General features: G+C 43.6%; 1 protein-coding gene across 1 annotated transcript; it reads left to right on the top strand.

Moving 5' to 3' along the window:
• Positions 1-322: 322 nt before the first annotated feature.
• Positions 323-7,421, top strand: LOC135276038 (SH2 domain-containing protein 4B-like). The gene is made up of 2 exons (XM_064378993.1): positions 323-544; positions 4,714-7,421. The coding sequence occupies exons 1-2, from the start codon at positions 365-367 to the stop codon at positions 4,804-4,806; spliced, it is 273 nt and encodes a 90-aa protein (XP_064235063.1). The 5' UTR covers positions 323-364; the 3' UTR covers positions 4,807-7,421.
• Positions 7,422-16,334: the final 8,913 nt, after the last annotated feature.

Here is a 16,334-nt window from a genome sequence, read left to right as displayed (position 1 = left end):
ATAATCACAGCTCATTACTAATTGCTTGCTTACCCAATTAATCCAAATCAGCATGGCTCAATATGGAGGAAAGCATGCTTAACCCAGGTCCCAGTAGGACTTCTGCCCCCAGGCTCATGGCGGTGGCGCTGGGCCAAGATGCCCTCTCTGTGGCCGGACGCATGTGCTTGGTCAGCCCCTGGGGCTCTTTCCTTCCTGGCATCCTGGACTATGTGGATGGCATGTGCACTGAGCCACAGGGTAAGGGGCAAGGAGGAGTGGAGGATTGTGGGGAGGCTGTTGCAGAACCTGCTTTTTATTTTTTTTTTAATTTTAAAAATCGGGAATCATTAGCCAAGAAGATGCGGAAGATCTCCTGGAGAACATGACTGAGGGAGCATTCCTGGTCCGGGTCAGTGAGAAAATCTGGGGTTACACCCTCTCCTACCGCCTGCAGAAAGGGTTCAAGCACTTTCTTGTGGATGCCTCTGGGGATTTTTACAGCTTCCTGGGAGTGGACCCCAATCGCCATGCAACGCTCACGGATCTCGTTGATTTCCATAAGGTATCCCTCATAGGATTCTAATGGGGGGGTAAAACTGGTGGAAACTTGAGTTAAAGAGAGACCTAGAGCAAGGGAAGCAAACTGCTGGCTCAGGGCAGTGGGGCTGGAGGGTCTCAGAGATGTAGAGCATCAGGGCAGAAGAGACCAGAGGTTGTCCACACCGGGCCCTGGGGCCCACTGTTCTGTTTTCTGCTTCACTATCTGGAGCACGTGGGTACCTCTCACCCTGGTCCTCAAGGCTCTTTTCACCTTGGGTACCTGAGTGCTCCCTCCTGTTAACACAGAACTGGATGATCATCCCTTTCTCCAAGCCTGGGTCTCATCTCCAACTCATTCCCAAGAATGTCTTTCATGAGGACCTCTGAGGCCCCTGGCAGCTTCTGAGAGTTAGCGGAAGTGCAGCAGGCAACCCTGTGATTAGAGAAGCTTTTCTAGTGGTGGAGTTACCATGTCTCTTATTTGAACTCCAGCTTTACCACTTGGTATGTGTGTGACCTTGAGCTAGCACCTTGGTCTCACCAAGCATCAGCATCCTAGCCTGGCAAATGGAGGTAAATAAAACTTAGCTCGGACCCTGTGAGCATTAAATGAAGTCAAGTACACAGCAGTGCTCTGTGGCTGTGAAGTGCTTATGGAGGATCTTGTTTCTTGGCATTCTTTTTGTTATTTGTCCTCCTACCAGGGACCGTATATTGGGAAAGATGTTGTCTTCCAAATAGTGTATGTAGTAAGAAGCAACGTTTTTGTTCGTGTGGCAATTGGCATCAGTAGTAACTGGGAGAAAGCCAGAGGTAGAACTCAGTGACCCGAAAGGGCAGGACAAATGATTCCGAGAGGCAGAGCAGTAGTTGCTCAGGTGTCCAGCAGCTAACCAAAAGCTTTGCGTGTGTAGATAGTTTCACAGAATGACCTGACGGCCTCACTGGGCTTTTGCTATAATAGGGACTAGTAAGTTTGTATTGCTTTCTCTTTGTCTCTTCATGGAGGTCCCTAGAACTTCAGGGACAGCCCTTGAGCTTTTGAGAAATACACATGGAGAATCACCCATTCACAGATACCCCGGCACTGAGTGTGGAGTACTGGCTGGAAACTGGACTAACCAGGATCAAGGTCAATTGCTACCTGTTGGGAAGAGCCTTCTAACAGAGGAAAGAAAAAGGGAGGGAATGTGAGGATATTGGCATGTTCTCTGTGTCAGGCACTGAACCTACTGTTCTACCTCCATGCTCTTATTTAATCTTCCCGATAGATAAGTGAGGGAGGCATCTTAGCCCCATTCCACTGATTAGGAAACCAGGGCTAAGTTTTCTAGTTAGGACCAGGAGTTAAGCCTCAGGCTGTTTGCCTCTAAATAATGTACTTTTCCCACTAAGCCACATTGTTTGCTTTTCCTCTATAATAGCAGCTGTTTTAGCAGTGATGAGCTCCTTGTCCCTGAAAGTGTTTCAGGCAAAGGATAAAAGCCGCTCCCTCAGGACAGGTTCGGAGAAAGGCTAGACCAGAGATCTCTGAAGGTCTTTGTTCTCTTCCAAATTGAAACATTTGAGACAATTTCATTTCTAACACTAAGGAGAGAGATCATTTATGCATGTGGAGATCTGGTGGCCAACTTCTATAAATTAAAATTTTAATTATACAATTCATGATTACATTCTAAGAAAAATCAAATACAATTTGATTTTTTCAAATCTCCATTTCCATCCTCTACTTTAATTATCAATTTGTCATGTAACTATCTAAGTATCTCCTGATTAGTAATATAAAAACTTATGTACATAAGGAAATATATAGTTTTATTGTTTCAAATCTCCATTTCATTTCAAATCTCCATTTCCATCCTCCACTTTCATTATCAATTTGTCATGTATCTACCTAAGTGTCTCCTGATTAGTAATATAAAAACTTATGTATGTAAGGAAATATATAGTTTTGTTGTTTTTCATATTAGTTGCATAGTTTTTGTAGAGACAAGGTCTTACTCTGTTGCCTAGGCCGGAGTGCAGTGGTGCGATCATAGCTCACCGTAACCTCAAGATCCTGGGCTCAAGTGATCCTACCACCTCAGCTTCCCTAGTAGCTGGGGCCACAGGCATGCACCACCACACCCAGCCCAAGTTGCATAGTTCTTTACGTATGAATGAGTGACTTGATTTTTTAACATGCTTACTAAATCATTGAATGCAGTTTTAAAAAGTGTGGTCCCTAGAATGAGGCTGCTGAATTTTAAACCCTAACTTACTGTGTTTGACTTCGGACGATTGCTCAACTTTCGTGCCTTAGTTTCCACCTTAGTAAAGTGGGTTTAATATTTAATAGTAGCACTCAACTCTTCGGGTCACTGTAAGGTTTTAATGAAACATTACTGTGTAAAGTGTTAAAACAGTATACCTGATACTTGTAATTTCAGGACATGCTGGCTGTCATTAAAATGTAGCTATGAGCTCTTCCTATGTCAGTTCGTATACCAAACCTTGTAAATGCCATGTGGTATTCCATGGTATGGATGCATATTACAGTATAATTACCCATTCTCCTTTTGATGGCCACTTATCTGTCTTCTGATTTTTCATGATGTTGAACAGTGCGACAGAGACTTCCCTGTGTGTGTCACTATGGATACGTGTGCAGTATTTCTCTAGGATGGTGTTGGAACTGGAATTGCTGGAGAGAAGAGTATGCACATTTTAAATTAGAAAAGATCTGCCAGATTGCCCTCCAAAGATGTGGTGCCAGTTCAGTCTCCTGCCAAAACTATATGAGGCTGTTTCCCCACACTGCTGCCAACACTGGGGCCTATCAATCATTTCATTTTTCTTCATCAGATGGGCAGACATTGAATCTACTGTGGTTTAGTTTGCATTTGTCTGATTACCACTGATGCTGAGGATCTTTTCACACGTTTCATGGCCACTTGGATTTCTTCTGTGAGTCGTCCTTTTATATCCTTTGTCCATTTTTCTATTAGGCGGTCTCTTTCTCACTGATGGGACGTTTCTTTCAGCTGCTGAATTGCTCTTTAGTTATGAGCATTCTGCTCTTCAGTTCTTCTACTTAAATTTTTTCCTTTTAATTTAAATGGTCATGCTTTTGGTTTCCAGGTTCTTTAATTGGTTCTTTTTTTTTTTTAAATGCCCATTCTTGTTTCATAGATGACTTATTTCTTATTCCGCTGAGGAGAGATTAATGCACATCTCTTAAAGCCTCTTCTGTTTGCTTTATAGACTTGATATTTTCCTGGAAATCATTTCTGTTGTTGAGTTCAGCATCTTTCTTTTATGGTTATATTTTTCCTTAAATGCCTATAAATTTTAGGCTACGAAGTGGTCTTCCAACTTTAAATTTTCTGTCTATCATGAGTGGATACAGTTTTGTTTCCCAAATCCAGTGTCTTCATGCTGTAGGGGTTGGAGTTGACCGTGAATGGCTCATCTTTTGGGCATAGGGACTGTCTGAACTTTTTGGGTCTCTTGGGGCTTCCAAGGAACTGTGTGCATCTCCTCATTCCCTGACCTGCTGGAGGCAAACACCTACTGGAGTTCCTCAACCCTTCCTCAGCTTGCTGTAACTGCTGTCCCACACTGACTCCTCTGACAAGCCCCTCCTGCATGTCTTTTGTTTTTCAAGGATTCTTCAATATGTTTCACTTTGTTGATGGCATTCCTTTTTGTTTTCCAGTACTTTTTTTTTTTTTTTTTTTTTTTTGAGACGGAGTTTCGCTCTTGTTACCCAGGCTGGAGTGCAGTGGCGCGATCTCAGCTCACCGCAACCTCCGCCTCCTGGGTTCAGGCAATTCTCCTGCCTCAGCTTCCTGAGTAGCTGGGATTACAGGCACGTGCCACCATGCCCAGCTAATTTTTTTGTATTAGTAGAGACGGGGTTTCACAATGTTGACCAGGATGGTCTCGATCTCTTGACCTCGTGATCCACCCGCCTCGGCCTCCCAAAGTGCTGGGATTACAGGCTTGAGCCACCGCGCCCGGCCGTTTTCCAGTACTTTTTATGAATTTATTTCTTTTTAAAGGCAGATTTTTTTCTGTCATTTCTAGAAATCTGAATGAGGGGAGACAGATGCATATTCTTAGTTTCTCTGTCTTGAACCCGTCTCTCTCTCATAGGAGTTTATTTCCCTATCTTGATTAAAAGTGGATTTTCCTTTTTTTCTCTTTTAGGAGGAAATTATCACTGTTTCAGGAGGAGAATTGCTTCAAGAACCCTGTGGACAGAGGGACAGCCCACCAGACTACCATCTGTTGTTTGAATAATTTTTTTTCCTTATCAGTTGGATTCTTTGGGCATCCTGTTTTTGAACTCAACTTAAGAATTTCTTAACTCAAATCCTATGGCCTTCTGGAAGATCCACAACTATCCAGAGGAAAAAGTAGATTAATATGTCTCAAGGGATATGACATATGTGGCATAGGGCTGCTGATCTTATTCCCAGTGATCGGGACAGAAATTGCTAATAGCTCATGCAACTCTTTCATGAAGAGCTTAGCAAGAAACAAAAGCCTGTTTGTCTTGGCTTCTGTAAACTGAGCTCTTACAGTGCGTGGACCATGTTTTAATAATCCAAAATAATTCTAGTGCCGAACCCTGAATTTAACATGTGGTAGACATTCAGTAAATGTTTGTTGAATGAATGCACTTCTAAAAGTTTTCCAACAAATAAGCAGTGGTTTATTTTAAATTATTTCCTACTTGTCACTCTATAAAATCATGGTGATAATAGAAGATTGTAAAGGATTTCTATGGAGGACGTAAATGCTGCATCGTTCATAATCTCCATTGTTACTCTCATTGATGTTATCATTGGAATTATTATCTAAGGTGAGCCCCAGTTTTCAGGGTAGCTGGTTGACACGGTTCTTCCTTATTTAACCTCTTCTTTTGCTACTCTCCTGTATCTTTGAATCATATCTTGTTTCTGTTTTTGCAGTGGTTTTATGTAATCCTGCAGACATCCTCAAGACCTGGGATGAGTTACAAATGCAAGAATGGTTTTTAGACATCTGATAAGGCCTACGCTCTCTGGAATGCGGCCCTATCTGTGCAGGTTACTCCAATTATTAGCTCTGTCCTCATTGTCCTTTTAATTCTCTTGTCAACTTAATCTCAGTATGTTTCTTACATTAACAAGAAGACTCACCCAATAACTCCTCAATGGGTGATGGTGTCTGTTGGTGCATACTTATGTTCCACAGTTATGGCTATATATACAGAGATAGTATATGGTGAAGATTACAGTCTTTACAGTTAAGAAGACTTGGGTTCAGATCCTCATCCTGGAACTTACTAGCATTATAGTGCAGCATTGTGTTTGGTGAGAGGAAAAGGATGAATGGACTCTAGGGATGTTAGGGAACGATTTACTTTACTAGATGGCTGTATCAAACATCTCCTGTGCCCCATTTCTTCTCTTGTCTCACCTGTTCCTTAGATCCTTGGTCACTTGTCTCCCACCAGCCACCATCACTGTAACCAGTTGTGCATGAGCTCTGCTCTTCCTCCCTATGTTGGTCAGCATCACATGAGCATAAGCCAATGGTATCCTGCTGCGTGTTTCATCTCCCGTTGCTGCAGAGGAATGAAACAGAAGAGATGGGAAATGAATGCCCCATGTGATGAATCTTGTATGAATGGGAATCACAGGCTGGTAGATCGCTGCTTCTCCCTTCTTCCTGCAGGAACTATTCTGAGAGACATCTATTTGTATGTTCTTTTAGAAGACAGTCCTGCAAAATGGAGCAACCAGTCATGATGAAACCAAGTGGTGGCTGGATCAGTATGACACCCCCCTGCCCCTGTTTGTTCCTCCTCCTCTGCCTTGCCTCTCCTGCTGCTTTGGGATTGCACTTCTGAATGAAGTAGCAGCTTATAAGCTTTTGCCACAGGCTCTGCCTTTTGGGGAATCCAGGATAAGAACCTATCATACAGAAGTGTTCAATAATATCAATTTTGCACCTCAGCTCCATGGCTTCCTCCAGTCTGCCTGTCTCACTAAATGCGTAAAGTGAAATGATGGAAGGAACCTGCTTTTTGAACTCTAACGTGCCTTAAAATCATAACTGATTATCACTAAAATTGCCTTATTTTATGGACTCAGAGGAACCATGTTTTAGTTTTGGCTCCCTGATTTACCAACTATGTGACTTTGTTCAAGTCATTTAACTCCAGTAAACCTCAGTATGACTGAAAAGGGAATTTTCTGTACGGCCGTCACTAGGTTTATCTGCAGGTCAGTTAAATAATAAACATGAAAGCTCTGTCCAAATGAAAAAGGTATTTCTAACAACAACCACAATAAAAACAACAACTTAGTACTTAGCTGTGATGTGTCAGGGGATATGATGTGATGACTTTCAAGGTGTTGGAAGAAACTTCTGTTCCAAGAACTACCAGCAGCTTTGAAAGCAGACCAAGATGGGTTGAGACCCTGAATCCCTGGGCTGTTGTTCTTGTCACCCCTAATTAATACGTGAGAGACAACAGCTGAGTTTTCCATCCCTAAAACATTTATTTCATTTTATTTGGGGCCTGCACTTTCTGCATGTCTCATATATTTTAGGTTTTACCTTTTTACCTGGCTTTAAAATAAATCCCTTGTAAGTTGTCCTGCAAATGAAATTACTGTCTGGAAAACTGCAGTTTCATCTTGAGAGTTTTATTATGCTAATAAATGTCAGGATTCTCAAATAAAGGAATTGACTTTTCTTTTTTTTCCCTGAGCCCTACAAATATAATAAAAAACAGTCGGTCAACTCCAAGACTCAGCAAAGGAAAAGTTTACAATCTATAACTAGAAAGAGAAGTTGTAAAACAAAAAACAAAAACACCATGCAACTTAATGGAAAATAAATTTCAAGGAATGAAAGAGTAACTTGGGGTACAGACCTGGGGAGATCTTTGTGTGGCAGAAGTAATTTTAATTTTAGGGACCATCTAAGGGGTGTGAGCTAAGAGGTTATGGAGAGTGTTCCCCTAGGAGGGGAACATGGGCTCAAAGATCTGGGAGCCTGGGGTGTTTTGTCCCCCTTTTGTCCCTTTGATCATTATTCTCAGGACTAAATTGCAATCCTAGATGGATTTCTGTATTCTTTGGACTACAGTTTCTTCTGTCAAATTAGGTAAACATTGCCTATTTCAGAGAATGGCTGTGAAAATAAGATTTTGTAATAGTAATGACAGATACTGTTTTAAGCCGTGTGTGTGTGTGAGAACTCTCACAGCCATGCTTAAGGGAGACTGCTATCATCTTTATCTTGTACCTGGGGAAACTGAGGCACAGAGGTTCAGAATATTCCCAAGGTCATTTCCTTGGGAAGCACAGGGATTGACCACAGTCTTGTATCAGAGTCTGAGTAGACCTTAAACTGAGTAAACAAACACATGATGGTTGTTAAAAATGTAAGTTGTTCTTCCACAGATCTGGTGTTGGGCATGAGGTTCTGTATTTCTGACAAGCTCCTAGGTGTTGCTGATGCTGCCAGACTATGGGTTACACTTGGGGAAGCTAGCCTGGAAAGCAGGGCTTGGCAAATTATAGCTGCAGGCCAAATTTGGCCTGCTGCTCATGTTTCTACAGCCTGAGAGATAAAAATGGTTTTTGACATTTTTAAATGGTTGAAAAAAATTAAAAAGAATAATAATATTTTGTGACCTGTGAAAATTACATTAAATTCAAATTTCAGCTTCCGAAATAAAGTTTTATTGGAATTCAGCCATACTCATTTGTTTAAATATTGTCTTTGGCCGCATATGGCCCGTAAGGCCTTAAATATTTACTCTCTGGGCCTTTACAGAAAAAGTTTGCCGATTCCTGCTTTAAATTATGATACATCTGTTAGAAATCAGTTTGCTTTCTTTCTCTGCTTTATCTAAATCTACTCTTTTAGCACCATCGTTTATACTTCGGAGAAATCTAAGTGAATGTATTAAATTTTCTAGTAGTGTTCCATTTTAATTTTGAATCTCAGCTCTAGAAAAAGGAGATCTCCTCCTTGTGAAAGGCTTCTAACCAGATGTAAGTGAGTAGTACCACAATTATGTAGATATTTAACATGGGCATATGATCATTTACCTTCTAGATTTATTGTATTTCCTACACATAGCTGTGTATTTATATGTTTTGCCCTTCAGTCTGTGAGGTCCTGGAAGTCAGGCAATGCCATATTTATCTGAGTATTTTAGGGTTCCTGGAATAGTTGATACGAAATTACATCTGTGATGTATTAGGAACAGACAGATTGTGCACATTTTAAGGACCTGCTTTCACCTTTTGGGGACCCCTATGATAGAGAAGTCCATGCTGAGAATTCTGGCAGCTTTGGGTTGGAATCTTGAATCTAGTACTACTTTGAGTTGTTAAGAGTAATAAACAAGCAAAAAAATGAGATTGAGAAAGCAAAAAACAGCTCTGCTGACAGCTAGTCTGAGATGGGGGAACTGAGAATTAAAACAGAAATCACATCTCGCAAATCGGCTCTGTGACTTGGCAGAACAGTTAAACCGAGCCAAGCCACAGCATGCAGGAGAAAGTGTCTAAACTCAAACTTTTCTAACCAGCACATGCAGACCCGTGTTTTTTAGACAGGACATCAGACAAATTGATCTCACAGTCATTCCACATGACTTTAAAAAAAATAGTAAAATATACATAACATAAAATTTACCATTTTAACCATTTTTAAGTATACAGTTTGGTGGCACTGAGTCCATTCACATTGTTAGGCAACCGCCACCATCACCCATCCACAGAACCCTTTTCATCTTGCAGAAATGAAACTGTACCCGTTAAACATAACTCCCCATTCTCCCCTCCTCCAAGTCCCCAGCAACCACCATTCTACTTTCTGTCATCTATGAGTTTGACTACTCTAGGTACCTCACATAAGTGGAATCATACAAAGTTTGTCTTCTTGTGTCTGGTTTATTTCACTTAGTATAATGTCTTCAAGGTTCATCCATGTGTAGCATGTGTGAGAATTTCCTTTTTAAGGCTGAATAATATTCCATAGTATGTATACATCACATTTATCCATTTGTCAATGGACACTTGGATTGGTTTTACCTTTTGGCTATTAAGAATAATGCGGCTATGAACACAGGTGTACGTCTCGTGACTTTTGCGTTATGTAGATAAAATCACTGACTGTTTCAGCAACTCCCTAGTTTCCAGAGTCTGACCAATCCCTGCCGAGAATATTTAACTCCAGCTCCCCAGTCTTAGTAAATATGCTTTCCTAACTTTTACCTTTTCATGTTCCATGATTCCTCTCGCATACGTGCTCTCTTGCTCCAACAAGATAATAACCCTAACTTTGGCTGCATGTGTATTGCTAGTAGGCTTAAGCTGATAGGCTTTAAGAAGACATTATCTGTGAAGCATGCTGTCCATAATAGACACTCAGTAAGACTCCATGTCTTCTCTTGGCTGACCATGCTGAGTAGCAGCTGTGAAAGCCCTCCCATGAGTGGAGACTTCTATTAATATCTTGATCTCAAGATGAGCTCACGGCCTTGCTGGGTTTATGAGCTCATCTCAGGAGACCATGTGAAGGGGCGTGAGGTGGTAGAGGCAGAGACAGACCCAAAATTGGCTGTGCCAGCTGCTCTTCTGAAGGGAACTTTCTTCCCCTGGAGGCACCGAGTGTCAGAGGTCCCTCAGTCATCGGGACCCCCTAGAGAGAAGCTGAGGAGGAAGAGGCTGAGGGAGCCCTTATCACTCTGTAGAATGAGGCTAGCAGAGATTATTCATCTCCTGTTTCCCCACCCCCAGGTAGAAGGAGGCAATAGAATATAGAAGGAAGAGTGATTCTTGGGGGTCATCAATATAAATCTGAACTTAAATGGCAGAGGAAGAAGAGAGGAGGTTTCCAGGAAGAATAAACAATTGGCGTCAGCAAAGATCTGGAGTCATGAAACTGTGTGTCTGTGTGCGTATATGTGTGTGTATGAATGTAGGCCTGAAATGGGCTTTTTCTTTCTTTTTTTTGAGATGAAGGGTTGCTCTGTCACCCAGGCTCTGGAGTGCAGTGGTGTGATGACCTTGGTTCACTGCAACCTCCCCCTCCTGGGTTTAAGCAATTCTCCTGCTTCAGCCTCCTGAGTAGCTGGGATTATAGGCACCTGCTACCACGTCTGAGTAATTTTTGTATTATTAGTAAAAATGAGGTTTTGCCGTGTTTACCAGGCTGGTCTGAAACTTCTGCCCTTGTGATCCACTTGCCTCGGCCTCCCAAAGTGGTGGGACTCACAGGCGTGACCCACCATGCCCAGCCCAGGAATAAATCTTTCTTACCTTATTTTTATTTCTTGGTTATAGAAAGGGGTGTTGGGGGTGGGGGAGGATCCTCTGCATTATCTTTTCTAAAAATAGGACCAAGTGGGGAGACTTGTGAGCATCCCTTGGAAGTAAAAGTGGACTGAACATGCCTGTCTGGGTGTCCACATTCTCTCTTCAGCCCCTGTGATGGCTAATTTTGTGTCAACCTGGCTAGGCCATGGGGGCCAGCTGTTTGGTCAAACACTAGTCTGGATGTTGTTAGGAAGGTATTTTGTAGATGTGATTAACATTTAAAATTGGTGGACTTTAAGTAAAGCAGCTTTTCATACCCATATACCAATGTCCCATACTACAAGGATACTCACAAATGCCTAGAAAAAGTACCCTCTCCAATAATTAAGATAATTCCCCTAAGATTTTCTCGGAATATCTCTAATACCAGAATATCTAGTAAAATTTCACAAAATAATTTTGCAGTTGCTATCTCATGTTACTTAACTTGAATTCAGGAATCATGTTTTAGCAATGGAATTTAATCAAGGACTTAGAATAGTTTAGCTTCTGACATGAAGTAATAGAAAACCACAATATTTACTCAGATTCCTACGAAATGGAAGTGTATCGATTTATATATTCCAGACCACTTATCATCGCTATACTGTTTCATAAATATACATATGAGGGCAATGCCAAATTTTTGATAATTCACATTTCTGCCTAATGATCAGGAATTCATGGCTGGGGTAAAAATTTCTCTAAAGTTGAATCATTTATATGACTTTTTTTTTTTTTTTTTAAGACGGAGTTTCGCTCTTGTTACCCAGGCTGGAGTGCAATGGCGCGATCTCGGCTCACCACAACCTCCGTCTCCTGGGTTCAAGCAATTCTCCTGCCTCAGCCTCCCAAGTAGCTGGGACTACAGGCGTGCATCACCATGCCCAGCTAATTTTTGTATTTTTAGTAGAGACGGGGTTTCACCTTGTTGACCAGGATGGTCTCGATCTCTTGACCTCGTGATCCACCCGCCTCAGCCTCCCAAAGTGCTGGGATTATAAGCGTGAGCCACTGCGCCCGGCCTCATTTATATGATTTTATAGATTTTAGTGTCTACATAATGGTATAATTGGTTAAATTATTTCTTCAAAGTCTTACTCTAGTAAAAGAACACATTTATTTTAGTTGCAAAAACCAAACCACAGAGAACTCCTACCAGCACACATTGGCACCCTTGGCAGTTTGGTTCTATTAGCAATTTGGAATCAGAAGCATTTGTGAAATCATATTAAATTAATAGTTTAATGTTCTTCAAATATGAAGCTCACACTCCAGTACTACTAAAAGAATAGTTGAACATGGACTAATAATATGTGTACAATGTTTTATTTACTATCCTTACATAATTTTGCTGCTATATTTTCTAGGTCATAAGCCATATATTAGAAACAGACAGTACAAATAAAGTAACATCAATAATAATTTTACTATTTTTTTCCTTCACTACCAACAGATATTCAGCTCATCCCCTCTAATTCATGTTCTTCACTCTGTAAGTGACCATCACACACTAAAAAGGCCTTGATTTTCTGATTATGAAATGGTATATTTTGCCATGAGAATCTACAGGGCATGGCTACTTAGCCTGGCCAGGAAAGAATCATGGTTCTCATGGATTATGGGGTAAAAATAATTGATTTTAATATATCATTTTTATTATGCATGTAAAATGTTATCTCAAATGCCAGAACTAAACTGATAGTTCCTTTCAGCATATTAAAAATGTAATTGAGGGGGACTTCTGCCAAGATGGCCAAATAGGAACAGCTCCGGACTGCAGTTCCCAGCAAGAGCGATGCAGAAGGTGAGTGATCTCAACATTTCCAACTGAGGTTACAGGTTCATCTCATTGGGACTGGCAAGACAGTGGGTGTAGCCCAAGGAGTGCAAACTGAAGCAGGGTAAAGCGTCACCTCACCAGGGAAGTGCAAGGGGCCAGAGAACTCCCTCTCCTAGCCAAGGGAAGCCATTAGGGACTTTTTGGACACTCCAGCACTCTGGTACAAATACTGTGCTTTTCCCACAATCTTCACAACCCACAGACGAGGAGATTTCCTCCGGTGCCTACCACACCAGTACCCCGGGTTTCCAGCACAAAACTGGGCAGCTGGTTAGCCACAGCAGACGCCAGTGGTGTCTGGAATGCCAGTGAGACAGAACTACTCATTCCTGTGAGAAACAGGGCTCTGAAGCCAGGGAGCCAAGAGATCTGGCTCAGCAGTTCCCACCCCCATGAAAATCAGCAAGCTAAGATCCCCTGGCTTCAAATTCTCCCAGCCAGCACAGCAGTCTGAGCTCAAGCTCAGACTTTACAGCCTCGAGGGAGAAGGAGCAACAAGAGGGAAACTCCATCTCAAAAAAAACCACAAGCCCCAGCGGGAATGCATCTTGAGGATATCAAGCTCAGTGACAGACGCCAGACACAGGCTGCACACTGTATGATCCCATCCCTATGAATGTCCAGGACAGGCGCATCCACAGAGACAGGAAGTGGATTTGTGGTTACCAGGAGCGGGGGATTTGGAGAGATGAGGAGTGACAGCTAATTGGGTTTGAGGTTTCTTTGGGGGATATGGGAAATGTTCAGGAATTAGATAGCGGTGATGGTTGCACAACCTTGTGGACACACTAAAAACCCTGAATTGTACACTGTGAATGGGTGAATTGTAGGATCTGTGAATTATGTTTGTTGGGTTTTTGTTGAAAAGGAGTCTTGTTCTGTTGCCCAGGCTGGAGTACAGTACAGTGGCACAATCTCGGCTCACTGCAACTTCTGCCTCCTGGGTTCAAGTGATTCTCCTGCCTCAGCCTCCCGAGTACCTGGGATTACAGGCACCTGCCACCATGCCTTGCTTTGTTTTGTATTTTTAGTAGTGACAGGGTTTCACCATGTTGGTCAGCCTGACCTCAGACTCCTGACCTCAGGTGATCCACCCTACTCAGCCTCCCAAAGTGCTGGAATTACAGGCTTGAGCTACAGCCCCTGGCCAGAAGGAGGTTTTCTTATCCCTGTGTCACGACTAAAAATTTGAGGCTGAGAAGGAGGTTAACTAAGCAACTCACCAAAAGCCACACACTTGGATTCAAACCTAGGTCTCAGACTCCACCACCCATGTAGTCAAACACAGCACATAAAAGAAACACTCTCTTTTTAAGTCACTGCATCTGCCACTTTATTTATTTATTGTGAATTGGAAAGGGACTGTGCAAATCTATTTTAATTGAACCCAGAGGTCACAGAAGGAGAGCAAGGGCTTTGCTGGGACCAGAATCCGTTCCCCTGGCTCCCAGCTGGTCACTGGCATAGGTGCCAGCTCCAGGCTATCCTCCACGATGCCCACCCCAAAGCCCTGTCTGGAGGTGCAAAGTCCACATTTATTGGAGGCTTAGCCAGGAGACAAGGCTACCACCATGATCTCCTAATTTTTCTGGGTTGACTTTATTTTTTATTTTTATTTTATTTTTTATTTTTGAGATGGAGTTTCGCTCTTGTTACCCAGACTAGAGTGCAATGGCGCAATCCTGGCTCACCGCAACCTCTGCCTCGTGAGTTCAGGCAATTCTCCTACCTCAGCCTCACGAGTAGCTGGGACTACAGGCGCGCGCCGCCATGCCCAGCTAATTTTTGTATTTTTAGTAGAGACGGGGTTTCACCTTGTTGACCAGGATGGTCTCGACCTCTTGACCTCGTGATCCACCCGCCTCGGCCTCCCAAAGTGCTGGGATTATAGGCGTGAGCCACCGCGCCCGGCCTGGGTTGACTTTAAACCATTATCTCTGGTGGTATCACCAAGGTCAGACGCTGGGACACCATCCCGAGCCGAGCGGCTTCCCGGGATGGAGCAGCCTCCCCAGGGGAGTCCACGTCTCTCGGCCTCGGCCCCCGGGAGCGCCCGACAGTGCTGAGCTCCCTTGTTTTTTGTTTGTTTTTTTCCCCAAATAAGGTACAATTAAGAGGAAAAAAAAGGTCTCTTGGTCAACATATTTTAAAAATCCAAGATAGAAGAAAATATCTTCTCTTCCAACTTAATGATCCTCTTCGTTAAAGAAAGTCATTTTGGGAGAAAACGGCCACGAACTTTAGCGTCAGAATTTGCACATCCGCGTGTCTGTGCGGGGCAGGAACCTGGCAGCTCCCGCCGAAGTTAAGCTTGAGTCTTTCGCCCCCTCGTGGCCCCAGGCGGCACCTCAGCATCTCCCTCTCTCCGGACAAGCTCCTTCCCCACTGGTTGTATTTCACGTTGGGAGCCGAGACTGGGTGGTCTCGCCAGGTGGCTGTAGCTGCGGATGGTGAGTTGGTTCTAGGACTGAGGCCTGAGGGCAGCTCAGCCTGGAGCTCCTTGTACACGTAGTCACAGAGCCCAGGATTCCTCTTAAAGAGCACAGACCTGGGCCAGGCACAGTGGCTCATGCCTGTAATCACAGCAGTGGGGAGGCTGAGGCCAGAGGAGCCCTTGAGCCCAGGAGTCCGAGACCAGCCTGGGTGACATAGTGAGACCCTGTCTGTATTTGACAAACAAACAAAGAGTACAGACCCAGGAGGAAGCTCATATCCACCCCAGTCTCAGCCTCCAGCCATGTCAGGTATTATCAGGCCATTTTGCAGATGCAGTAGCTGAGGTCAGGCAAGTTTAAATAAAAGGCTTAAGGTCACACAGCCTTAAACAACAGAGAGCTCCTCTGGTCTCAAGTTTCCCTGCAGACTTAGCCCCCTCCTGAAGCCCAGCCTGGCTGAGTGCTGACCTAGTTTTCTCAGCCACACAGGGCTGTGGGCTGCCTGCAGCAAGCTGATGTTTCCTGTGACAATTTCTCCCCAGGTGAACACCACTCTGCCAGCCAGGACGCTGCTGCTCGGCTGGGGCCCCTATGCCATCCTGTATCTATATGCAGTCATCGCAGACGTGACTTCCATCTCCCCCAAACTGCAGATGGAATAGATACTTCTCGAACCCAGAACTAGACCCTCCTTGTCTTTGTGTCTGTCTCACCTCATGTCTCTTTCTGGATTTATGGCCTCTGTGTCAGTCTCTTCCTCTCTGTTTCTTCCTTTGGATACTCACAATGCATACAGCATTAGTTCGCCCCCTAATCCCCCACCTCGTTCCTGAGTTAGACCAGGCTGCTGTTTGACATTGCCCAAATCTCATGTGAGATGACAGGGACAGCCAGCCAGATGGTGCACATAAAGACTCTGTGAACAGGGGTTGAGATTGGTGCCCAGGTGGGAAGCAGGTGGGCCTGGACAGGAGTGTGGCTGCACGGGGCTCCATAAGCCCTGCATCTCCATCAGCTAGTCAGGGAGGGCTCCAAGCCTGCAGAACCAAGGGATTGGCAGCTGCAGGGGGAGAGTGACTGGGGTCACCAGGTGGGACCAGAAGAGGAGCAGTGGCTTTGAAGCTTCTTTCCTGGATTTTTCTGCCACAACAGGTGCCCACCCTCATTGCCAAAATGGTG

Source organism: Aotus nancymaae, unplaced genomic scaffold, assembly GCF_030222135.1.
Source record: "Aotus nancymaae isolate 86718 unplaced genomic scaffold, 86718_ANA_hifiasm-v0.15.2.pri h1tg000020l, whole genome shotgun sequence".
Classification (NCBI taxonomy): Eukaryota; Metazoa; Chordata; class Mammalia; order Primates; family Aotidae; genus Aotus; species Aotus nancymaae.
Note: the sequence above shows the minus strand (reverse complement) of the source record. Positions and strands in the feature narration are given on the sequence as shown.

Coding starts and splice junctions, on each gene's coding strand:
- LOC135276038 (XM_064378993.1), top strand. CDS start 365: ATGACTGAGGGAGCATTCCTGGTCCGGGTCAGTGAGAAAATCTGGGGT. Junction 545..4,713: donor ATCTCGTTGATTTCCATAAG/GTATCCCTCATA, acceptor TTTCTCTTTTAG/GAGGAAATTATCACTGTTTC.